Source organism: Phyllostomus discolor, chromosome 3 (genome assembly GCF_004126475.2).
Source record: "Phyllostomus discolor isolate MPI-MPIP mPhyDis1 chromosome 3, mPhyDis1.pri.v3, whole genome shotgun sequence".
Classification (NCBI taxonomy): domain Eukaryota; kingdom Metazoa; phylum Chordata; class Mammalia; order Chiroptera; family Phyllostomidae; genus Phyllostomus; species Phyllostomus discolor.
In genome coordinates, this window is record NC_040905.2 from 179424052 (window position 1) to 179450958 (window position 26907).

The 26907-nt window shown below is 40.1% G+C and overlaps 1 protein-coding gene across 3 annotated transcripts in view; it reads left to right on the plus strand.

Moving 5' to 3' along the window:
- NTRK2 (neurotrophic receptor tyrosine kinase 2) overlaps window positions 1-26907 on the plus strand; it is a 331044-nt gene that overhangs the window by 159622 nt on the left and 144515 nt on the right. For 2 of the 3 annotated variants that reach the window (XM_028506288.2, XM_036021790.1), the window contains 2 exons: window positions 16558-16605; window positions 22130-22318. In XM_028506288.2, coding sequence (XP_028362089.1) covers window positions 16558-16605; window positions 22130-22318 — 237 coding nt within the window. The remainder of the gene's footprint in view (window positions 1-16557; window positions 16606-22129; window positions 22319-26907) is intronic. The other variant, XM_028506291.2, reaches the window with a different exon arrangement.

Here is a 26907-nt window from a genome sequence, read left to right on the forward strand (position 1 = left end):
AAGAGAAGAATCTGGAAAGGAAGTTGAGGCCAAGACCAGAGGAGGAGTTTGGACTGTAAGATGGTGATACGGAGCCTTCAATAGATTTTAAATAGTGATAGGGGAAGAAAAGGATCTGCGTGGCATTTTAGAAAGGCCTCTTCAGCAGCAGCAGCATGGAAGATGGACGAGAGGAAGGCAAGGAGAAGGCAGGAGGCGACAGCAGACCAAGACAGCAGTGGTAGTGAGTGCTGCAGAGGCCTGGGCCAGAGCGGTGGCCCTGCCTTTCCAGCTAGCCTCAGTCCAACCGTAGACGATTCATCTGGGGGAGCAAGCAATCGGCTCTAGGTTTATAAATAAAGCATAGATTTTTCTCCTACACTTAGAACAAGTCAGAAAATGTTTGTAAAGGGGGTAAAATGAAGGAGCAGACAACAGACTTCCTAATATACTTCTCTCATTACATTTCTTGATATTTTTGGGTAATTTGCTTAAGTGGTCTTCTTTCTCTGCGTGTTTTCTAGAAACACCTGACATTTCTGAAGGGGAACTGAGAAAACCATTACTCTTAGAAGCTATAAAGTATTACAGAATGCTAAGGAATGTGCGGCTGCTTGTTTCTGTCCGTTACAGAAAGGGAAGCCTTTCTGAAAATGGTCCTCAGAATTTCTTGGGTTGAAGAAACCCAAAGAGGAATCATGCTAATGAGGTGCGGGGGCGGGGGTTGTCTCATTTCATATGTCTCAACTTCATTGCTAGACTTTTTACTCTGCCTACCTTCCAAATCTGAGTGCTTGATTATGTAGAACCAAGCTTCCAAGCTCAAAGAAACTCAGTTAACAATAATTCAGTCAGTTAACTGTTAAGAGTGCCATGGCTACTTACTCTTTGAAAGTACATTTTCTCATTTTATAATAATTTCAGAACTGATCTGAGAAATTGGCCCTCATGGACAGACCTCATATCTTTCTCTGGATTTGATTGATAGAACACAGGTTTTTCCAAGTAAAAGCTGTATTTCTAAATCATTTATAAAGAAACAAGTGGAAATTTAATTTGAAGCCAAACACTTTTTTTCTTTTATGGTCAGTTTATTCTTCATGCTTCTTTATTTTCCCCACCAGCACCTTTCACTTTAGTGTTTTAAGAAAAGAGTGTTTTATTGTCCAAGTTTTCACAACATGGAGACCTACAAGCAGTTATCAAGAGTGGGCTTAGAGGATATATATTAAAAATGATAAATCATTTTCCAGCCCTCTACAACATTTTATTTTATCTGGATCCTTACCTCCTCTGGCTCATGTACCTGGGCTGATTAATGCCTCATCTCCCCTGTTACACTTTAATCCAGGACCCACATTTCATTTGTCTGCCAATAGTGGTAGCCAATAATTAATCATGCAGCCACACAGATCTTGCCATGCATAAACTGCCCATCAAAAAGCAAGCAATTCTGAATCTCCATTTATCTGGTACCCTCAATCCTCACATCCCGTTCTGCAATTGGAGCTGCAAATGCTTATCTCTTCATAGGCATAGGCTAGGAAAATGAGAGAAGGCTAATTAATGCATTCAAGGGATCCTACTGAATCAGCAAGCCCCTTAAAGGCACAACAGATACAAACAGGCAGCTGCAGCTAGTTGGGATTCAAAACAACCACAAAGGGGCTAGTTAAATATTTGAATAGCTAAAGTATATGTCTATTCATCCCCATAGAAATTGCTAAAGTAGGCTGTCCTCCCATCTCCAGAGGAGTCAAGTCATTGAAATCCAAAAGCCTTTCATCCTGTCAAACATGCTTTTGAAGAACAGAACATTTATGTCTCTATAATAGACCAATTCAACATTAGTGGTAATAAAACTTGGGTGCTTGGAAGGATTTCAGAATATGGTACCCATTTGTTCCAGCCTCTGGTGATGCAGGACTGACTTATTGACAACTAGCTTGCTATTGCCCCATTCCCATATTAGTTTGGCATCTTAAAATTGCAAGTGTCTTGAACAATAAATACACCATCAGAGAGTAAATGCAAAGCTGTGGATATGACTTTATCCAAGGCTGAAAAACCAACCAGGATCCATCCTTGGCTCTTTGCCATTGGATTGCCTTGACTGGAGACAAAATTTTCTCTCATGGCTGCAGCAAAGATGACTTCCATCCATGCCTGATGCCACATTCTTCCAGAGGTCTATCCTCCTGGAAAGGGAACACCACTTACGTCAACTTTTGCGCACATATTCTAGGCTTTGTTTTGATAGGACTAACATTAGTCACATGTCAGTTCTTTAACCAACTACTATGGGCAGGGAATGGAATTATGCTGATTATTTTATACTTGAGCCATTGGTTCCATCTTAAATCACATTGGCTGCCTGGGGATGGGTGGATAACTAAATGAAAATCATTACCACTTGAGGAAGAGGAAGTGGATGCAGGCTGGCATCCAAAAAGCAACAACAAATAAAAGAAACCGAAATTGTCTGCTCAAGTCACCATAACAAATATCACAGATTGGGTGGCTTAAACAAAAAGACATTTTCTTACAGGTCTGGAGCCTACAAGTCCAAGATCAAGGTGCACCCTATAAGTTCCTGGTGAGGGCTGTCTTCCTGGCTTGCAGACAGCCCCCATGTAACTGTGTCCTTACATGGCCTTTTTCTCTGGGCCTTACAGGGAGAGAGAGAGGGAGAGAGAGACAGACAGAGAGAGAGAGAGAGAGAGAGAGAGTGAACGCACATTGGTATCTTTTGTTATAAGGACACTAACCCTATAAGATTAGGACCCCACCCTGATGGCCTCATTTAACATTAATTATGTCCTTAAAGGCCTAAATGTACCCACATTAGGGATTATGGCTTCAACATATGAATTTGGGGGGTATACAATTCAGTAAAGAACAAAGAAAGAATGATACCCCTCAGCTGCATCTCTAATCAATCCTTTTTAACTGGGCTTTTATGCAGCAAGAGTTTATTCTTTGTATGGTTTTGTGATCTGAGAATAAATGTGTTTAAGTAGCTTTTAATAAACACCATAAAGAACACCCAGCCATGCAACTAATCATGTTGCATCTATTTAATGACCATGAATTTAGGAACAAAGAAAGTTCCTGGGGATTAACATTTAGTTATGATTCTAGAAGTAGGAAAAAAATGAGATTCACAAGATAAGAGACCACATGCATTTTTGGAACTTATTTCCTGGAAATGCCTTCAGTGAAAAGTTGTGAATGCCACAAGAAAGGCAGAGGCCTGAGACTATAGAATCAGACTATAGAACCCCCTGACATTTTGAATAATGATGATGTGACTCACCCACATATTCCATTCAACCTGGCTCCCAATGATGATCTTTAACTATGAAAAAATCAAAATCCTGTCCCCCCCCCCACAAATAATGAAGATTTGCATAGTTGGCAGACTCTACTACATGAATTAAGATAATTCCCTAAGAGGAGCCCTGAAAATGTGACAAATAGAGGTTGTATATTTGATTTTTTTAGAATTGTTGTATATTTGATTTTTTTAGAATTGTTTTCTATATATTTTATTGATTGTGCTATTATAGTTATCCCATTTTTTCTCCCCTTTACTCTTCTCCAACCTGTACCCCCATCCCACCATCATTCCCCCACCTTAGTCCATGTCCATGGGTCATACTTATAAGTTCTTTGGCTTCTCCATTTCCCATATCATTCTTCATTCTTAACCTGCCCCTGTGTATTTTCTACCTACCACTTATGCTTCTTATTCCCTGTACCTTTCCCCCCATTCTCCTTCCTCCCCCTCCCCATGGGTACTCTCCCTGTGATCTCTATTTCTGTGAATCTGTTTTTGTTCCAGTTGTTTGCTTAGTTCATTTTGGTTTTGAAGGTTTGGTTGTTGATAGTTGTCAGGTTGTTGTCATTTTACCGTTTGTATTTTTGATCTTCTTTTTCTTAGATAAGTACCTTTAACATTTCATATAATAAGGGCTTGGTGATGATGAACTCCTTTAACTTGACCTTATCTGGGAAGCACTTTATCTGCCCTTCCATTCTAAATGATAGCTTTGCTGGATAGAGTAATCTTGGATTTAGGTCCTTGCCTTTCATGACTTTGAATACTTCTTTCCAGCCCCTTCTTGCCTGTAAGGTTTCTTTTGAGAAATCAGCTGATAGTCTTATGGGAACTCTTTTGTAGATAACTGTGTCCTTCTCTCTTGCTGCTTTTAAGATTCTCTCCTTATCTTTAATCTTGGGTAATGTGATTATGATGTACCTTGGGTGTGCTTCCTTGGGTCCAACTTCCTGATTAACAGTGTTTTGAACTCTGCATCTGATAGGTTGGCTATCTCTTCATCATTTAGTTGTATTTTTTCTGGAGATTTTATCTGCTCTTTTATTTGGACAATTTTTTTTTTTTTGTCTCCACAGCCTGTTATGTAGTAAGGGTCAGAGCCTTAGGTGTTCAAGAGAGCAGGGCAACCCGCATTGCTGTATTGTGGGCACTGTATGTGGGGGAGGGGTCTGAGAGGGAACAATGCTGCTTGCTCAGCTCTCCTCTAGTTTTCAGTGACTTCTTCTACTGCCCGCAAGCAAATTGGGCCCTTCTGGTGCCAATTCCCAGGTGGGTGGTTTTGGGTACATTCTAGGACCCCATGGGTCTCTCCAAGAACTCTCCGGTGAGGCTGAGAGTTTCTCTCACCACCTCAACCCCCACAGGTGTTTTCAGTCAGAGGTTTGAGGTTTTATTTCCCCATGCTGGAACCCCAGGTTCGGCAGTCTGTCTTGCTCCCCAGTTGTTCTTTCTGGTTTATTTGCACACAAGTGTGGGATCACCCATTCTGCCAGTCACTGCCTTGCCACAAGTCCTCTCCACTCCAGCTGCCTGTCTCTGCCCCTCCTATCGGTCTGAATGAATGTTTCTTCTTTAACTCCTTAGTTGTTGGACTTCCATACAGTTTGATTTTCTGGCAGTTCTGGTTGTTTTTGTTTTTAAATTTGTTGTTGCCCTTCTTTTGGTTGTGCAAGGAGGCAAAGTGTATCTACCTACGTCTCTGTCTTGGCCAAAAGTCAGAGGTTGTATATTTGGAACAGATACAATGGATGGCATAGCCTCCTAAGGGGATGGCTTGCAAGATCACATCTCTTATTTCTTAATATGTTACAATGAGTTTTTAAAAACTGTGCACATTTATTATTAGCATTAATTTGTTATGCTTTTATGTACACATTTGTGTATGCTTTAGAGAGTACATATATGGGTGTATACTCTCTTAACATACAGATTGGAGTCCTTTTATTAAATAAATGCCACATATTTTTATAGAGAAGACTGCCTTTTAATAAGATCCATTTGGAACTTTACTGTGGTATCAGTCAGAGTGGACTAGGTTATGCTGCAGAAACAACCCTTAAAACAGAAAAGATTATATTTCTTAATGCTGCATGTGCAACACAGATTGGGAGGGTGCTGTTTTTCATCTTAGCATCTCAGGAACCCAGAACTTTATGATTCTATCATCCGAACATGAGGATTCATGGTTCTCTGCAGCAGGATGAGGTAGAAGTAGAAAACCCAGTTTACATTAAGTCTGACTACTAAATTGTCTGCCTAGGTATGACACCTGCCACTTCTGCTCTCTTTTCATTGGCAAAAGCAAGCAACATGGACTGATGATGGTAATGGGGGTGGAGTGGGGCCCAAGTCCCTGCTGGGTCAGGAAGGGGAGGTGAGCAGTATAGTGTTGAACACAATCACGAACCTATGTTATATCAAATTGGACTCTTAGTCAAAGAAGGCAAAGGTGAAAAGGTGGATTTCACTCATTTACTTATTCAGTAAATCTTTATCGAGCACCTAAAATGCACCAGACCCTGTACTCAATGCTATAAGTACAATGGGAGACAAGACAAAAATATTTGTTGCCCACAAAGAACTTGGGGGGAAGTTACAACAAGTAAGTAGATAATTAAAATTCAGAGAGAGACAAGCTATGATGGGAAAAGACAGTGTGCCTCAGAAGTACAGAGAACAGTAGTCAACAGTTATGAATGTTGCTACTGTTGCTGTCTATCTGTGCTTCACAACTCAGTTCCTACTATTGTTGTGGAGCCTTATGCCCTACTTTTAAATTCTTCTAGTTGGACTTAATCAGCAGTTGAGATATTTGTTGAGTACCTCCCATGTGTAAAGTACCTTCCTTGACACTGTTATAACACTTAAGAAGCTTATGGAAGAGGGTGAAGAATTGAATTAGAAGATTTTCGACTCAGAGTATTTTAAATCTAATAGGAAGAATGAGATTATGTAAATAATTAGTACACTGAACAATGTGGTTTTACCATGAGAGACAAACAGCCCAAATGTCAGTTTGTGATTGGAGAATAAATGCTTCATGTGGAATGAGTTTTAAGGTGGATTTTGTTGAATAAATGGGGTTTAGTGATTAAAGATGGAGCTTTAAGGTTTCATTTCAAGTTTTAAAAAAGTGGTGCAAAGAGACAAAATTTAGAAGCTCCATATAGGCAGGGGCTGTGATTATTTCATTCTATTCTTTATTACACACCCAGCATTAATCACATTGTCTAGCAAGTCTCAGGTGAATGAATGAATGAGTAAATAGGAGAATTCAAGGCATGCTTATTTAAGGAATGCAAACTAAGAGTTTCTCTGGTATCTTGAGTGTGTTAAGGGGATTCAGTAATAAAGCTGGGGTCAAGTCAGGTTATGAATGTCACTGAGCATTTGGGACTTTATTATTTCCTTACCCCCGTGTTTATATAATACCAGAATATTTACACAGGCCTCACATACACATCAGCTCACATGATCCTAAAGCCGCCCCAGAAGGTGTCCGGGGCAGTAATTAGTGCTCCGAGGAGAGACAATTATTAGAGAGCCCAAGTCATTGTGGCTGTCAGGAAATGGTGGATCCAAGACTGACGCCCAGGGCTTTGAGTCCAAACCCAGTTTCTGTGCCCTTGTACTGCATCCCCCCTCTTTTCTGGGACCAGAACAGCACTTTTTTGATGTTTGGGAGCAACAGAAATGACAATATCAGAGCTCCTTCCCATGAGGTGCAAGGTGAAGTGAGAGAGAATGGGACTGGTAGCAAGAACACCTGTGACAAGTATGTCGAATAACATAAGAGAAGACTAAACTCTCACAGGGCAGTGAGCAGAGACAGGCTAGGGTTTCTTAACAGAGATGGAAGGGTCTACGATAAATTCCACTCCGCTGGCCCATGACCCAGGACAGTGTTTCTCAGTCTTGATACCACTGGTATTTTGGGCCTTAAATTCTTTGTTTTGGAGGACATTTCTGTGTACTATGGGCCATTTGGCAGGTCTCTGGCTTTTATCCATTAACTGTGAGTAGCACACACCCGCCACCTCATTCTCCCCCATTGCAACAACCCCAAATGTCTCTGGACATTGCCAGTTCTCCCCTGGGAGGTAAAATGGCCCCTGTTTGAGAAACACTGACCTTGTCAGTCAATTTTGATTAATCGCCAGAAAAGTAGTGGATCTTAAATAACGTATTGGACATTGGTGGGAAAAGACTGAAGAAAGTAATGCAGTTTCATCTTATGGGTTTGGGTTTCTTCCACTGTCAGTGTGTTGCCACTTCCAGTGATACTAAGCAAAGTGTCTGATCCTCCAGTTGTGTGACTGGCATTGCATTTGAAACAATAGGTTTTCATTTCATTCTATTTATGGTCATTTTATTCAATTGTTTTTATTCCACACCCAGCTTTAGAAGTGCATATAATCCTATTATGTCCTATTTCTTTATGGGAGCTTCTTAATAGGAGAGCACATAGTAGTAAAATTAAATAAGTATCTTGGTTATCATATTGGCCTTACACATTTCCTGACCTTGGCTGGATTCAAGAGTGTGGAGGGCGCAGTGGGATGGGAAGGGAGACAGTGGGCCACTGAAAAGAATAACAAAGATACTGAAGGGATGACATGAAGCAGGTCACCGTGTTCTCAGACTGCAAGGAAGACTTTGAATACAGTTAATGACGGAAAATAACTGTAGTGAGAATCACGGCTTGAAAACTTACCAAGCTCTTCTCCCTTCAAAATTTCATAATACCCCCCAATAAAAAGTCCTATATGATGTTTTGCATTGGCTACAACAAATGTTGGTTTAGAGGAACTAAAAAAAAAGAATTTACATGTTTTATATACATACAAATATAAATAATACAGTCATAAATATGAATATAACCATAAAAATGTAGCAGAAATTGCATAGACATTTTCAAATTCATGCCATGTGGCAACACATTTTGTGCAAAGAAGAGTGGAGAGAGCAGCTTTCCTTCTTTTTGGCCTCACTTGGTGACGGGGCACAATGGGCAGGTCTGAGCAAGTCAAGGAGGCCTGAGTCATTGTTTAGGTTTTCCATGGAAACAAAAGCTCGTGGGAACTTGGCATAAAGCATAGGCCAGCCTCTGTGGCCTTGTAGCTGTCTTTGAAGGTCACTAACACCACTTCTAAGATGACTCCCTGGGAATCATCCAGTTTCCTTCCCAAAGGCTTGCTCCCTGTGCTTATCAACACCGCTTTGCAGAGGATTTGGGGCAAAGTTCAAGCAGCCATTCACCCCATGTTAAGCCAGTGAACAGGGAAGTTTTTTTGTGTGTGCATCCAGGCATCACTTGCCTTCCCCGAAGGGAGCTTGTGACAGCTAAAACAAAGTCTTCATCGAGCATTTTGAACTCTCTCTAGGCTTGTGCAGTAGAAGGGCAAAGCTTTAATAGGAGTCTTCATGTCTGTCACCCCTTATTAGGAAGCAGGGGTTGCCCCTGCCTTTCTCAAAGTTCCAGGCTTAGAAATGAATTACTTGGCATTCCAGGTTCCATTTTTTACCCACCCAGGAAAGACTGTTACCACCTGTGTTAAAGAAAAAGTTTTTAAAATTTACAACATATTTTTAAAAACAACATCTTGCCAAGTTTAATTGCGAATGACTAAGGTATAGACCGGCTGGATTTTCTTTGAAATAGTCTACGTGTTCCAAATGAAAGGTGAAGTAGTTGGCAATTTTGTTTTCTCAGAATCAGATGCTTGTGATATAGGATTAGGATATTTTGCCTCATTCCAAGCAAGTATAGTTTCATCTATTTCTACTTGAGACTTCAGAACTTTTTCTGTAGGATTTAAGGTTTTCATCTGCTTTTGTTTTTTTTAACGCTGCAATAGAAGCTGACCAATTTTCCCTAATTGAAATAATATCTAATCTCTGGTAAACTCCTGGCACATTGCAAGTATTAAGTAAGTAGTGTTTTTAAAAAGTGCTTTTGCAGAGCATGGGCCCTTCTCTCAAGATAAGGATAGAGTGACCCAAAAGCATCTAAGTGTTATTCAGCAGGAGAAAATCTAGGCCAGTTGACTGAGAGCTTTTCTTTAAATTGTACATGATCTCACATTCCCAAAATACCCTTGAAAGTTATATGAAGCCATGTGGCAATCTATTCTGAGTCCTCAGTGCCTAATGATTAGTATTGTACTGTTGATTGCTAGTGCCTGAGCAGGCCTTCAATGCCATGTCTCACCCTCTGTCTCTAGAGAATGGGAAGAAAGTCTAAGGGGGCGGGAGAATGATGCACCCAAGCTCATACGGTCGTCCACAGTGTAACCCATTGGAAAATGTATCCATCATGGGCTTCCCTCCCTACCCTCTGTTACTTGCTCACTCCCCTCTAGTGTTTCTTGGATCCCTTCCTCAGCAACTGCCTTCCCTTGAACCCTTGTGTCAGAGTCTGTTTCCAGGAGAGCCCCCTTTAAGGTGGTTACTGACCTCCTAAGAGCTCAAGTTCTAGTAAAGGACACAGCTAATACACAATAAATCAAATAAATTAGGTGAGTTATTGATACCTAGTGAGAAGGATGAGATATCTGTGAGAGGAGAGGGGCTGAGAGAGGTTCTGGTTAAAGTGGTGAGGCTCCAGCCGCTGGGATGTGACAGCTGACCTGCAACCTGAAGGAGGGGAAGTGCTTAGGCATAAGAAGAGCCAAGAAGATGGTCCTGGGAAGAGGCAAGAAAAAGTGCAAAGTGGGCAGAAACAGGAAAGAGGCCACTGTGGCTGTTTGTGAAATAGAGGGGTGAGGCGACTGTGTAGGTTGGCTGAGGCCTCGACATGCAGGACTCTACAGTGATAATCAAAAGTTTGTGCTAAATGCAACAAGAAATGTTTAAAGGATGTTAAGCAGGGGAATGCAATAATCTGATTTATATTTGAAAATTATTCCTCTGGCAGCTCTGTGGACAAGAGATTAGAGGAGGCAAGAATAGAGCAGGAGTCAAATTAGAAGGCTGCTGCAGAAACCGAGGCGGCAGATGATGGATGATTCTCAGCACCCAGATCAACCGTTGATAGGGGATGTGATTAAATGGAATGTCACCACAGAATACAATGCATTGATATGTACTTCAGTGGTTCTTAGCATTTGGGTGTTAAGAAGCATTTGAAAGTCTAATGAAATCTGTGGACTTTCTAGAAAAGGCAAATATACATGGATACACAATTTCGAATTTGTGATGGGGGTTGGGAAGACATGAAGTCAGTTAATAAACCCTCAAACAATAAATAATTTTAAGGTCCAATTTACATATATTTTCAGGTGTACAACATAATGATTCAATATTTGTATATATTGCAAAATGATCATCATAATAAGTCTAGGTGTCATCCATCACCTTACATAGTTATAATTTTTTTTCTTATAATGAGAACTTTTAAGATCTACTCTCTTAGCAACTTTCAAATATGCAATACAGTGTTACTAACTGTAGTCACCATATTGTAGATTACATTTCAGGACTTAATCTTGTTACAATTGAAGCTTTTACCTTTGACCCCTTTCAATGATTTTGTTCAACCCTCCCAGCCCCCACCCACCGCTGGCAATCACCAATCTGTTCTCTGTATCTTTGGGGATTTTTTCTGTTTTCTTTTAAGATTACACATACCAGTGAGATGATATGGTATTTGTCTTTGTCTGATGTTTTTACTTAGTATAATACTCTGAAGGTCCATCCATTTTGTTGCAAATAGCAAGATTTCCTTCTTTTTTTATGGCTGAATAATATTTCATTGTATATGTCTATCACACTTGCTTTATCCATTCATCTGTTGATGGGCACTTAGGTTGCTTCCACATCTTGGCTATTGTAAATAGTGCTGCCATAAACATAGGAGTGCTTATATCTTTTTTAGTTACTATTTTCATTTCCTCCAGGTAAATACCAGAATGGAAATTGCTGGATTATATGGTAGTTTTATTTTTAAGGTTTTCGGGGAGCCTCCATACTCCTTTCCATAGTGGCTGTACACACACACACAAAAACCCAAAAAACAAAAAAAAGTACTTTTTCTTTGTGTATATGTATTAGTTAGGGTAGGCTCCCTACCATGCTAAATAAGTGCCAAAGTGGATAATGGTTCAAACACAATAGTTTCTGCATATGAATGAGAGTTGAAGGATAAAAAAGCTCAGTTTTTTTGGACCTCAGTAGAATAGCTCAGTTTCTACACCATCTATACTCACTGGGAGAATATACTCAAGACATAACATCCAGGTTTTATATAAGTGTTGTCTTCCTTCTGGATAAGTAGAAGAGGAAAGCATGGGGTAGCATGCATGGGAAGTCTTGATGGGCCAGGCCGAGAAATGGGATCCATCACTCTGCCCACTGTCCAGTGGCTGTAATTCAATGGTATGCCCGCAACTAACTGCAAGCAGGGCCAGTCACTGTAGTCTGGCTGTGAGCCTGGGAAACAAAAAAGAGGAAAATGAAGATTTCAGAGAGCAGCTAGCAGTTTTAACTAAAATACACATATTTTTCTTTATATTTTTCATACTGGAAGTGTTCAGTGTAACTGGGAAAACAGTATAGTAAGTCACACCTGAGTCTGAAGTTGGTCAGGAGGATTCCAGAATCTTTGATTTCCACAACCAATTTAACTCAAAGCAAGTCCACTTCCTAGTCAGTTGAGTATGGAACTTATATATAAAGGTTGTGTCTTTAAGTGAAAAAATACAATTAAATTGATGTGGAAACTTGGCCCCAAAGTACACTGTTCAGTAGCCTGAGAAACTGGGATTCATTTGGAGCAAACTAGGACTCACTCTGATTGTGTGTCAGCTGGAAAAGGAGGTGCGTATATTATCAGTGAAGCATCCATTGCATCCATTTCTTCTCCACTCCAATGACCAGTCCTTCTAGCTCTTTGTTTGAGGTCACAGGCAATTGGCTACTCCATCAAGCACTGATTGAATGTCTACTCTGAGCTCAACACTGTCCAGTTCACACTTTCCTGCAGCAAAGGCAGCTGAAAGCTCCTCTTTCATGTGTCCTTTAGGGAGTGGGTATGGCCACAGGAAATTGGAGGTAGAGTACATTTCTGTCAGTGAATCGTATTTTTCCATTTGCCGCCATTAGAATGCTAGAGATGCTTTTCTTGGGGGTGGAGGGTGGTAAGTCTTGCCTTAATATATAAAGAAATTACACCTGAGAACACAGCAAATTTTAATTTCTCCAGAGTTAAAAGTGAGGGAAGTTGATTTTTCTCCTGACATACTAAAATGGTTTTTCTGTAACTTTAAGTTACAGAAAAAATCCAGAAATTGTATTCTCTGGAGTTCAGAGCCCTTCTAACAATCTTGTTTAGAGTGTGCAAGTCAGCACCCACCGGGAAGATTGAATTTCTCCACATTGCCTGCTGTTGCTCCTTCCTCTGATTATCTTGCTGGCATCATAAATATTCCTTTTCAGCTCCCCAAATTCTAGCTCTTTCCTTTGGGAAATGTTTGAAAAGCAATCTTTATAGCCATTTATTTTATTTAGTTTAAGTCCCATCTTAGAGTTGTCAATGTGATTATGTGCTATTTTTTTAAATACATTTCTCTTCTCTGGTCAGGAAAGATTGAACTTTCTTTAACATACAATGGATTTAATTGGTTAATTAGATAATTTAGAATCCTTGCTGGTATAGATCTCAAAAGGAGGAGCTCCTTTAAGCTCGCTGCAACTACATTTACTTTTGAAGGAGCCCTTTATTTTGCAGTGAATAAAGTGTCTCTTATTAAACAGAATATAAAAGCATGTTTGGCAGGACTTGACTCCCAATGGGTGAAACATCACAGGAAATTGAGAAATTGTTTCTTTTTGGCCTTGTGGGAAAAGTTTGCTAGTGAAATTTAGTGTTAAAGTTTTAAGACTCCTGCTTAAATCCATCATGAAAGAGCTGCCAGACAAGGGACAGCTTCTAGGGGAGGGGGAGAGGGTGGGGCAAATGGACCAATGTGACCTTGCTAATCTGGTTAGCTAAATTTTCCAAGTACTCTGAGGTATGGTCAAGAAGATTGTATTCTGTCTTACATAATAATTGTGTTACTGTTAAAGAGAACTTAGAAGAAATTTTTTTAACAATTTAGGCATAAGTTTGTCTTAAGTTAGCCTCAGTTGGATGCCCTTTCATTATTTTCCTGCAAAACGGGCTGTCTTATGTACCCAAACAGGATATGTGTCGTAGGTACAGCATCTAGCTTCTGCTTTCCCGTAAAACTATGAGTTCTTGAACTTGGGCAAGTCCACTCTGGGCATTAGACATGTGTATTGTCATCCAAACACCTGTCCTCACATAGATGTCTTAATTTGGGATTTGTGCCTCACTCCAGTGCTGTCAGTTTAAACTCCTAACCTTGTTTCCCTTCTAAGTTCCTTGGAGACACTGTGGGCAACATCAACATACATCTCATTGTCCAAACCCCTAACCGTTGTTGTTTGCTTCCCATGCTCCCCTCATTCGGCAATCAGTCACCATGTCCTGTTGATCGCCCTAAATATGCCTGACAGCCATATCTCCTTCCCTTCCCTGTCCTCCTCTCCCCAGAACCTGATTCAGGCCACAGTTTTCTCATGCCTTGCTTTCTCTAAGAAGCCTCCTTAACTAGTCTCTTTGCCCTCTTATAATCCTGTTTGTACTCTGCAGCCCAAATGATTTTTCTAAAACTAATCTTGATCTTGTTACTGCCTAGCCTGAGATTTCTTTGGGGGTGGTGAAGAGGAGTTATCTATAAAATGTAAACTCTTGGCCTAGCCCTCATTTTGTTTCTCAGTTCCCTCCACTTTCCACCACATCAGCCCCTTGACAGAGGCAGGACTGCCCATGCTAGCCATGACTGGATTACTACACTAAGAATGACCCCCTGTTTTTCCCATTCTTAGCTAATTCTAACCTGTTGTCCAGGAGCCAGAGAACTCTTCCTTGACTCCCAGCCCCCACCCCTTAGAATTGGAAAGATGCTTCTCCATTGAGTCTCATACACCCTGGACATACTTCCAGGGTAGCTGATCTTTGATTGTAAACTCTTGGAATGCAGGCCACACAGCTCACTTCTCTTTGAACTCTCTGCTATACCTGTTGAATAAATGACTACTTACAGAGCTTTTTTATATATAATACTGAATCTTGATTATAATGCTAATATTGGCTCTTTTTGGAAGAGCAACTCTTAGAGAATAAAAAAATAATCCCTACCTTTGACATCATAAAGCTGAGTCACTGTGAGCTGTGACCTTTGTTAAGTCTATCAGCCTCTCTGAGTCTCAATTCTTTGTCAATGAACAGAGGATAATATATTACAGGGTTTGGCTGAGGACCAAGGGAGAAGTGACGGGGGTCGGGGGAGGCACTAGGTGAATTATAATGACTGCACAAGTATTATCTGCCTTTTTCTGATTCTTTCTGTAATCTGCAGTCCTCCTTGCTGTAGCCATGCCAAACACCAGCTCAGGTACATGAGGTGTGAGTGGTTTCCTGTGGCACACATCATGGGTGGGTATTTTCCAGGTCTCTGCTCAGTTAGATAAAGACATACCAATGGAAGAAGGATGGATGTAGGAAATGATTCACCCATATCTTTCCCATTGGAAATACACTCCTACCCTCTCATACACTGTTGGAGACAGTAAACCGGGTACAGTGGGAAGGCAATTTGATGACATGTGTTGAGAGCCTTAACAATATTCATCCTTTTGATCCAATGATTCTATCTCTAAGATTTATCCTGAGGGGATGATTTTTGAAAATGAGGATGGGAACACTTAAGATGTGTAAAGATGTTTCTTGCGGTTGTGTTTGTTATAGTTAATGATTGAAAATAATCTGACCTGTGTACACCAGTGAGGGATGGCTATGTCCTTCAGTGGGCTTTCTGTAAGAGAGAAATATTGTTTTGAAAAAATGTCCAGGTGGAAAAAAGCAGTCTTAAGAATTCAATATACAGTTTAATCAAACTATATAAATCAAACAAATACAGAAAACAAAAAGTGATCAGTAGGAAAATACACTCTGTTTTGGAAGGAATTGGTCATAGTTAAGAAATCCACAGGAACAGCCCTGCCTTGCTAGACCCAGGACCCTGTGAATGAGATTCACTGTCTTCTGTGCAAAGGAATCTTTATTTGGCATTGGATAGAGGCCAGACCTTCATCCTGTCTCCCGCCTGTCTTCTAAAACCTGGAAGAAAGCATTCACAGGAATATCAATCAGAAGTAAAAATCAGCTTAGGGTTTAGAGAATGGAAGTTCTAGAATACCAGGGAAGGAAAGGCTAAATATACTTGAAAAAAATAGTAATCATGACAACAATTTTGTAAGACATTTTTGAGTGTGCAAATGGCTTTCTATACATTCTTTCATTTAAATTGGCTCTTCTTCTACACAGCTTTTTGTACTAATTTCTGTAAAAATCACTACAGATCTAAAAAAGCTCAGAAACACAGTTCCTTACTTGAGTTCCATTCCTTTATTGGCCTTGTATCCAGGGGTTTCCCCACTGTGCAGAATTTACTTTGCGCCCAGTGGAAACTATCTGGAAGGAAGTAGTTGAGCCCAGGAAACAATAGACGTTTCATCGTGGCTTTATTCACTGGAGAGCCTCGGAACATTTGGCAGGCCTTTCCTTACACGTGCCAGTGGAGCCTTGTGTTGTAAGAGGCACAGCTTCCCTGCGAGTTGCCCCCCATCACACAGCAAGACTAGTCGTGGAACCCATGTAGCACTGATTCCTTTTTTTTCGTCTTGAATCCCCATCCAGCCCAAGTGTCAGTTCTCCCACAGAATTTCACGGTCCTCTTTTACTGCCTGTCTCAGCTCCAGAAAAGATCTGCTTTCTCTTCTCATGTTCCTACATGGCTGAGGTTCAGAACCTTAGTGCATTTGTCAGATGCGTTGTGTATTTTCTCCCTGCAACTTTTCTGTTAGACTCCATGCTTTGGGGAAAGAGAGAAACTGAGGAAGGAAGAAAACTGCTTAGAGTTTTTAACCCTGGGTTTTGGTCATTTTTCTTGAAGAGGGGCTGCTGTCCCTTATCTGACTTGAACTTTCATGTTCTCAGGATGAGAAATAAATCTTTACACAAAAATCCAAGGGTTGGCTGTTTTGAGAGGAAGTGTCAGTCCTGGATGGAGCTTTTCGAGGGAGTTGGAGTTATTTTACTAAGGACAGTGCTGAATTCCTCTTGTTTCTGCTTCTCTTTCGAAGTTTATTTTATGTTTTGTTGTGGTTTTCAGATTTCTCATGGTTTGGATTTGGGAAAGTAAAATCAAGACAAGGTGTTGGTAAGTAGTTACTCCTTCTTTGGATAAGTAATGTGCTTGTGTTAATTCAGATGAAACTGCTTAGCCCTCTTCATACTCATCCCTTGAATAATTTTTTGTGTTCCTGGTTTCTGATTTGGTGAAAAAGAGGCCTAGAATTCTTCCAGGAAAAGCCATTATCATTGCTAATTGAGTTAAGTTATGGTTCTGTATTTTAGAAGCTGACTTGTTTTTACCCTATGGGGACATGTCAACTGTCAACTAGTTCTAGGTTACTGGTGCATTTTTAAGAAGGTTAAAGAAATAAAATACAACTGTACTACAGGTCAATGCACAGCAAAATTGGCTGAATGTTCTATTCTGGAAAAACTTGGTTCTTAGCTTCCTCTCATTGACCACAATGCAATACATTTCTGAATTGGTAAATCAGTTGTTTGTTTATGACTATTTCTCTTTCAAAACAAGACTAAGAACTGGACACTGTGATTTGTGCTTGATTGCATTCTATTCCTTGCCATTGTGCTGACAATTGAAAAGCAGAGCTTATAGCTACCAATGAGTGCAGATAATATATCTCATCTCTAGGACTGAAATCAGGTGTAATCTCCCAGGACCTCCAATTTGTTCAGTATTTTCTGTGGGTATAGGGACAATAAACAGGAATTGTTTAGAAGGCATGAAAAAACAGACTTTCTTCTGTTTCACACATGCATTTGATCTAGCCATTGTGGGTATCTGTTGGTTAGTATCTGTTTTGGTTGCAAGGTTGACCATAGGTAAAATTGCAAAAACAGGTATATCAGTGTCATGGAGCCTTTCAGTTCTGAGCCACCCACCCCATATGTGCTCACCCATCCATATGAGGAACCCTGTTTCATTTCCCTTTTTGAGCTTGACATCAATCAGTTTGACCCTTAACTAGCCCCATGAATTCCAAGGGAAAAGCTTTTAACCAGCAAAGGAAAAATGGGCATGTGGTAAAGTCAGAACCTTAAGCTCAGCCACCTCAGGATTTGCCAGAGACTCTGCAGGGCAGATTTCAGATACAGCTGATCATAGTCATTTTGAGATACTAGGGAGTGGCCTGCTGGGCATTCCTGAAAGTGCCATGTTTTATGGCTTGTGCTGTGTGTGTGTGTCATGGAGGCAGGAGGAGTTGGGTGATAAACTTTCCCACAACAATGCTGTGGGATGGGGTCTTCCCTCCACTAAATAGCAAATCGCTGCAACCACTAAAACATTGTTCAGGCCAGTTTGCCCTGCAGAGAGGTGCTGGTGCCTGGGAAGCTTCAATCACAGGATTTCACCCTTTGAGGCTACAGCAAAAAGAATCCTTCAGCATTGTTCTTTCAGCTACAATTCATCAGAGGTGCTGCTGCTTTAAAATGTTGGTTTTGTTATTCTGCAGGTATAGTGTGGCCAAAAGGTCAGGAGAGACTGCCATTGATGAAGAGATAATTCATTATTGACAGTTCCCAAGAGAAGAGGGCACGTCACATCTCAGGGGGGCGCCAGAGGGAAGCACCTGGGTCAACCAGGAGGTGGAGGAAATGAGGGGAAAATGTGGATTAGAGCCTTTATTGTGGTTTCCTCAGAAAGGACTGGGCAGGCAGGGTTAACAGGTTTAGGATTGGATGGCTTGAGGGACTTCAGTGGGCATGGGGTGTAGGAGCTCTCCCTGGTTGTCTGGTACCTGGCTCTGGGGTAACCGGGCACATGGATAATGTGCCTGGGGGATGATGGTTTGATAAGGAATGTGGTTGGAGTGTTGATTATGGATTAGTTAGTTTGTATATGAAAGGTACACTCAGGGGTGAATTCTTCACTATCTGTAAGAACTGGGTAACCCTTGATACGGCATTCTCTCCAGTGTCACCAAGGCCCAAGATGTTAAAGCATGAGAATATAGAAAATAAATGACATGCTTAACACAGCTCCTTGAGAACAATTATCTCTCCCATCACCTGGGAGGCAAGGTGAAGACATTCACCTTGAATGTCATCACCTGAGAGATGACATTCCTTACCAGATGACCTCCATTGATTTTTATCACAGGAAAATAGGGTCTGTAAAGTCAGAGATGCAGGGCACATTACCCAGCAGCTCTGAGAAAAGAAAAGTACCTCTTTGAACTTGAGGCATATTAAAAAATAAGCTAAAAATGTTTCCAGCATAACTCATATTTGTCAGCTCAGTAATTAGAACTCTCTACTCCAAACTCAGCAAATTGCACATACCCAGCAATTTAAAACTTCTTGTTCATTTTATAAGACATTTTCTCAAGTCCTCATATGAAATTCTTATAACACTGTGATGTGCCCCTGACTCTTCTGTCGGTCTTTTCATCATGTCTCCTCAAGCACGTGCACAGACACAAAATGACACATCGTGTGACATGCACAGACAGGCTGCTGTCAAATTATGTAGACATTCATTGTCCCCGCTGAGAGCTTTTCTTCCCCTGCCCAACTTTGCTGAGCTCCATTAGATCAAAATGTTCCTAGAAAAATGGGCTGAATCCCTGCAACCTTGCCAGCCACATCAATCTTCCAGGATCTGGAGCATCAATAATGAAGAAAACAGCACTGGAATTAATATTCCAATTGATAAATGGTTGAGGTTTGTATGTTGGTCAGATTTGTCAACAGCAACCTTCTGGCAAAGTGAAAAGGCTTTTGAAAAATTACCTCTGGTCCTTTATATCACTCCTATGCTTAAAAATCCACTCCCTGCCCCCACCCCTAAAAGAGAGCCCATTTTCTTTAGATCTGTTACCTCAGAGTCTGGGGTTTTAATCAGAGAGGCCAAGGGAAGGAAAGGGTGTCTTCTGGTGGAGGCAGAGAAGCAAAGAGCAAGCCTCTCTATTGAACTCTTTAAGTTAGAGCCCTGCTGTGTCTGTGGCATGTGATTCCGAGCCCAGATTCCTGGAAGAATCTCAACATTGTCTTCTAGGTATCAACCTTCTCTGAAATGATGAAATGCTATGGGAATGTTCATAGTCTTATTCTAACTTGGGCTGGAAGAATCAGATGAAAGCAACTGGGATCAATATGTTTCTAATCATTGCAGGGGCTCCAGGAGCAAGTATCGCTGGCCTCCTGACAGCATGTGGGGTATTTGAACATGACAGTTCCTGTATTTCTGAGGGTAAATGTGTAGCCTGGAATCTGTTGAGAAATGTGTGGCCTTGACTGCTTAGCAAGTTCAGGCAGTAGCCTACCTGGGTAACCCCAACAGAGGGGCAGCTGCACCAAGAACAGAGTGAGGGAGCCGGCAGGGGGAGGTTTTATTGACAAGAGGCAGAAACCCTAGCACAGCGCATTTCTATTTTCCATCTCTGGGTTTAAGCTCTGGGTGATCCAGGCCTGCCAGAAAGCAAATCATAAAACAGGGATGGTTAAGGATATTAGAAAGAACTTGTCTTTATTCTTGGCAGAATTTCTTCTCTTTGCTAATGCCAGTGATCTCGGCACAACACGAGCACAACTGGGGAGATTGTCTTTGCTTTGAGTGTTCTGTGACTTCTAAATTGGCTGTGTGAGGACTTGTTTGCAGAATTAAGCCAGGGTGTATCATTAAAGGCATCTTAAATGTACATCCCCTTGAGAGAATGCTTTAAAAAATTACCTATAATAGCAGTTGGCTGCCTCCTGCATAGTTTGTTTAAGATTCAGCTAGCTGGAGAATGTCCAATTGTTATCACTACATACTGTGATAATCCACATATGAGGGAGAAAACAGCTCTTGAATTGGGAGATGGATTACTATGATATTTCAGAGGGGGTTTAAAAATGTATGACACGAAAGCTTTTGTTTTTAGAATTGTGGTGCATCTGGTTGAAATAGTTAGGTCTGGGGGAAGAGATAAAGAATGGATGGAGGTGCTGAAACATGTATCCTGGGGCTCGGATGAATACACATTCTCCTGCTCAGGAAATAGTGATTCAGACTTTCCTTTCCCTACTACACATTTGCCTTGGCTGTCTATTCGATTCTGCCTGTCATGGCCTTCTCTTTGTCTTTCCTCATTATTCTTTCCTTCCTATCTCCCTCTTGGCTTATGCTGACAGTCCTAGCCAGTGAGTGGTTGCTTTTCATGGGACCCTGTACCCATTCAGTACACTGCAAAAACACATGTCATTAATATGTGTCTAGGGATGTTTGTCTACTTTTTGTGTATGAGTGATCACCATGAGCCACCAAGATCTTAATTGTTTTGAAGCTTTCATACAGACATTTTTCTTTGTGAATCTACTTTTGGTTGAAACAGTATGAGTTTAGTGGTTAATGGATAAATGGTTTAGACAAAAGACACTAGGCCACATTTATGGGCATATGCATTCTTGAGACTGGACTAGAAAGTTAAAGTGTTATATGGAAAAGTCTATGGTTATTGCTTTAGTATAATGGCATCCATAGAATGACTGTAAATAAATAACATTATGGCTAAAGGCAAAGCAGGTAAATTGCCATGGGATTGAGCCATTATGCTATAGGCAAAAGTGGTGCAGCTATGGACAGAGTACACAGAGAGAGGAACAGAGTAATTGCACTGTCCAGTGTAATTACAGGCCACCAGTTGTAAGTTCATTTAGTAATACCATAGCAATTCATACTCATGAAGCACACTTAAATTTACAACACATTCTCCTATCAGTAGTCTTATAAAATAACAAGTAAGTGTCATTTTAGAAATGTAAGTGAATGCAGAGGTAAAAAGAAAGTAAGTGTCTTGTCCAAAGAATAGAGAAAGAAACTCAGCTCTTTGAGCTTCTAGTACATCAGGATCTTAGGCTGATGCTGAGAGGTCCAATGAGCAAGTGTTTTAAAGATGCTCAGAGAACAGAGAGGAAGCCTGCATATTAAATTACAGAAGAAGGAAGTACAGAAATTGGAACGCTGGTGCATTGCTGATAGGAATATAAAATGGTGCTGCCACTTTGGGAAACAGTTTGGCAGTTCTTTAAAAAGTTAAACAGAGAGCTACCATATGACCGAACAAGTCCACCCCCTAAAATAAAAAAAAATGTATGTCTACACAAAATCTTGTACACAAATCCTCATAGCAGCATTATTCATTATAGTCCAAAAGTTGAAACAACCCAAATGTTCATCAGTTGGTGAACGGATGAACAAAATGTGATATATCTGTAAAATGAAATATTATTTGGCAATAAAAAGGAATAAAATAATGACACATGCTACAACACGAATGAACCTAAAAATATTATACTAAGTGAAAAAAAGTCAGTCCCAAATGATCATGTATTATGATTCCATTTATATGACATTTTCAGAATAGGTAAATTCATAGAGATAGAAAGTAAATATATGGTTGCTTAGGGCTCGGAGTGGGAAGAATGGAGAATGATAGCTATTTGAAATGATGAAAATGTCCTAAAATAAGATTATATTGATGATTGCATGACTCTGTGAATATACTAAAGCCCTGTGAATTGTACATTTTAAGTGGGTGAATGTTATGTATGTGAGTTACAAAGACAGTAAGACATTACAGAGCAGTGTGTATTTTTCCCAACTGTAGGCCCAGCTTCAGTTATCAGCAATGATGACGACTCTGCCAGCCCACTTCACCACATCTCCAATGGGAGTAATACCCCATCGTCTTCAGAAGGCGGCCCTGATGCCGTCATCATTGGAATGACCAAGATCCCTGTCATTGAAAATCCCCAGTACTTTGGCATCACCAACAGTCAGCTCAAGCCAGACACATGTAAGTACAGCCGTTTATATTTTTTGGCCCATTTGCTGCATAGCTGTGTATCTACAAGCATGCTTGTCAGAGTCCTTGACAAGGTTGACTCAGGGGAGGAGGGCAGGGAAATGTCAGGATTCTTGGGGCTTTGGGACCATGGAATAGATTCTTTACTTTGTTGCTTATGGAATTCTCAGGGTGTGTCTCCTGCTTGGCTTCAAACTTTGGGCAGTTACTGGCTTCTCTTGTGATCCATTTTCCAAAAACCATTTGTCAACATGAAGTTGGAATCAAGGCCTGCTTATCTTGAAAAAGATAGAGAAAGAAACCAGAAATATCATTAGAATGCACATATATCAGTTACTGAAAGACAGGCAGCTGGTGGGATTTAAATTTGGTTTATTGAAAATCATTAAAATGTACACTGCAGGTAGTCAGAAAGTGCTATGTTGTACACAGGTGGTATCAATTCTGGTAGTTTTGTGTTCTTTGTTTAGTCCTAGTTCTCAGCATGAAACGTGATTCCGTGATAGCAAAGAACATGTTTTAAGTATGCTGACATATTTTTCAGAACCAAATTAACCCACTAGCCTCTACTAAAAGCTTGAATTTTTTTTCAGAGACTCTTATTCTATTTTTTTGAGCCATTTCTCCAATATATAAAAATGGAGCACAACCTTAAGTACAACAAAAAATAAAATCACAATAGACAAATAGGCCTTATACCATTGGAACTCCAGGATTTCCCCCACACATGAGCAAGAAGCTATGAAGGTAGAACATTAGGTAGCTGACATCCCAGGGTTCTCTGGCACTGAATAATGAGTATCTTATGTTTATTTGCATATTTTCACCCCATCGTAAATGTGGGTGTCCTGCACTGCTTCAGAAGTAAGGTAGAACTATTACAAGGTTAACATGTGGGGACTTACTTTTCAATGAAGCTCTTCATGGGATAAGGAGGCTTAGTAATGAGTATCAAATTAGTTCACATACTAGGAAACACATGTTATTTCCTACTATTTATTCAAATGTACCTCAAGATATTACCATAGTGGATTTGAGTTTAGTTGTTAGGAAGAACAGAATTATAAGTTTGTAGTATGTAAGACTGGACCCCACCATAGATTTCAGTTGAATATGTAATATGACAAGGTAAATAGAATAGCAGATGTGAAGACTATTGAGCTTCTTGAAATAAAATGTTCTCATTGAAATCAAGGTATTTTTAATTCTAACCTTGTCATTATGGTGACAAGATATGTGGAGGCATTTCTTAAAGATGTGTATTCTTTGTAGAGATAAGCATCCTCCAAAGGTCTTTGAAATATCCTGCATGCAGAACAGTCAAATATTGAATAAGGCAAAGCAGGCTATTATGATGGGAGAATCTGCATCATTTTGATTGTTCTCCCTGGGAACAGAGTACTTTGACACTCCTGTCACCACCAGTATCAGGCTGTATAATGTACTTCAGTAAGCCTGAGGCTGTATTATAATTGAGTTTGACTAAAATCAACCTGTCCTCAAGAGTTTGCTCTCCTTTGTCGATAGAAGAAACACAAAGCTGAATAATCAAGCAGATAGCATCATCTCAACAAGTCCAATAAAAGAAAATAAATACACGTGCAAGAAAGCAAGTAAGCAAACAAATGAATGAAATCCTATAAAAGAAAGTGGACTATGTAGATGCTAAGTCTGTTGTTCCATCTAGAAGTGCTTTCTTCCCTTAGGACTCCCACAAGAAACTTTCCACATGTCATTTCTTTAACCTAGAGTACACAGGGATTTTTGTAAAGGTTTCAAATTAGACATTTTGATTGTTTTGGAGGAGTCTTGGTTTTGTGGCTTAGCCACCCTGTACCACCTGCACTTAGAAGGAATTGCAAGAGAGCTGAGGAGACCTGTAGCCTCCCTCAGCTTCTGTCCTCTACCAGAGGGATTCAGACCATTGGTTCTCCATTTGATGGTTTCTTCCTTGGACAGTTGTCCAGGGCCCTTTACCAGACATCCTTACTCAGCTCAGTATTTTCCATCATTCTGTATCCTATAGCAGAAGAAATTTTTTTGTCTGCTAGGCTTCAAGTCATATACTCTTTTATGATTTGAAGAACATTTACAATCATACATCTTCCATGAATGCTTTTTTAAAGAAATGAGAATGAAGAAGCAATTTACTTTTCTCCTTACCTTTAACCTTTCTTAAATGTTATTCTTTACCTCCTAATTTTTTCCCTTTATTTTCAATGTATCTGTTGCCTTTGGTTAAGAGTATGCCCACTCTCGTGTATGTGTTTCTATAGTCTTGTTTATGTTAGACTGTAAGCTCCTGGAGAGCAGAAACTATATCTGCTGAATTATTCCTTCATAGCATGAGACATGAGGTACTTTTGATGTTGGCCAGATGTTGACCAGATGTGGATATATATTACTGAAATATTAACTACTAACAGACTTATAACATGTAAAGATGACCACAGCCTTTTTCATTGGCTTTATTCTTATTAAACTTCCCTGCCTAATAGTTTATTTGTTAGACATGTTTTCAATAATATATTAGCCAATTTAAACAGATTTAAATAAAAATTTTAGCAGGAATAATTTTTTAACAAAAAATATAATCTTTGAACATCCTGATTGTAGTCACTAAGAAATTAAAATATTTTAAAATGCATAGACCTTACATTCAGAGAGATCTATTGCTATAGGCCTATACAACTTTGGGAGATTATCTCTTAATTAAGTGATTCTCATTGAATATTTTTTACAACTAATCTTTAAAGAACCTTTAGAGAAGGAATCTTCAAGAGCTTGGATAGGTTTCATCTGGAAAACAAATTTAAGACCATCTCAGAAAAAGTTTAGAATTTTCCCCACATGCTTAAAGCAAAATGTCACTTGAACAGTACACCACCTACCTCTGGACCTATCAGAGGCTTAGGCCACAGGCCAGCACATTTACTTCCCTTTTCTCAATCTTCCTGGCTGCCCACAGATGTTGGCTTTCAAATAGCTGTGCGATCTTATTAAGAAAGAGTGGTCTTAGTTTTATTTTACTGAATTGTAAGAATCTAATGTAGCAAAGTTCCATTCATTAAATATTTATTGACTACCCACAATACTTCTACAGTGCTAGGAACTGCAGATTTGGTGATAATGATGCTGTATATTCCTTGCCTTCAGGGGGTCTTGTAGGAGAGGCCAATGGTTAAAGATGTCATCCTATAATTACAATGCACTGTAATAGGATAGCTTAGAGGAAGGGTCCTAAATTCCAATTACTTACAAGATTGTGCAGGTCAATATGCGAAGCAGGCCAGATCAGAAATATGATATGGCATTTTGATGGCTGTACTGAAACAGGACCAGGTATAACTAGATACTCTAATTTTTCTAGTAAGAACAGGCATTTATTAAAATATTTTATGTGAAATTCCCAAGATTTAAAACACTGGGTGGGAACAATAAATGACGCCAGACTGAGTCAGATTACTTTATTTCATAGACAATGCTCAGAAGTGGCTTTTCAAAAATTATTCAGCCTCCAAACTTACGTAACTCTGCTTTCAAAACAAAAAAACAAATAAAAAAACACAAGCAAAAACAGACTTCTTTAAATGATATGTAAGATCATTTAAGTGAAGGATATTAATACATTATATCCCCAGAATTCATTTTTTACTATCAGGAGCTATGTCAGGTTTTTATTTACCAAGTCTAGAGATGGTTTGCAGGATTTTAGAGCAATCTGAACAGGGCTGAATTGCTCCCGAGCGCTTTCCAATAGCAAGTCTGTCTACTTTATTGCAGGGCCCAGAGGTTCCCCCAAGACCGCCTGATAATAATTTGGTATTTGGAGGCTCCTGTGTCACTGCAGGAACTAAAGGAGGCTAAATCCATACCTGATGGAGGAGAAGAGTTCTATGGTTATCTGCAAATTCTGGCCAGACAACATCTTGACGTCACTCCTTAGCTTCCATAACCTAGCCAAGCAAGAAGTTACCTTCCAAAGAGAAAGCAGTGTGCTCTAATGACTAAACCCTCAAAGTGCTATGCCACTTTAACTATAGACCCATCTCCTCGATCAATCAGGATGGCAAGATGGAGCTGAGGAGCTCAGCAACATCAAGTCTGGAGTTGGTCTTTAATTCAACTAGTCTGTATAGACGTGTCTGAAAACCACACCATCTGACAGTGCGGGGTAGTTTCCCAATAGGATTTACAAACTCGGCTCAAGGGCAGCTGTGCTGCTATTCTCTCCTTGACTGCTGAGAACATTTTTGCCAGGCAGGGTACAAAGGGAGCTGAAAAAAATTTTAAAAAAAGGAGGAAATAAAAAACAGTAACCAGCAAAACCCCCAAGTCATCAATCTTGGGTTCTCTTGAAGGATGGGAATGTGTTATAGCTTCCCCTGCAGGAAAAGCAAATGCCATAGACCTACTGTCATTCCTAAAACTGTGTCTTTCCTGGAAAAACCTTGTAAATTAGCTAGGGTCTTAGGCCCAGGGCCTACATTAAATGAGAATTGTCTCTAAATATGTACTGTGTGTGTTCTCACGGAGCATGCCGTCCATGGCTATCTAGGCTGAGTAACTCCCTGGGGCAG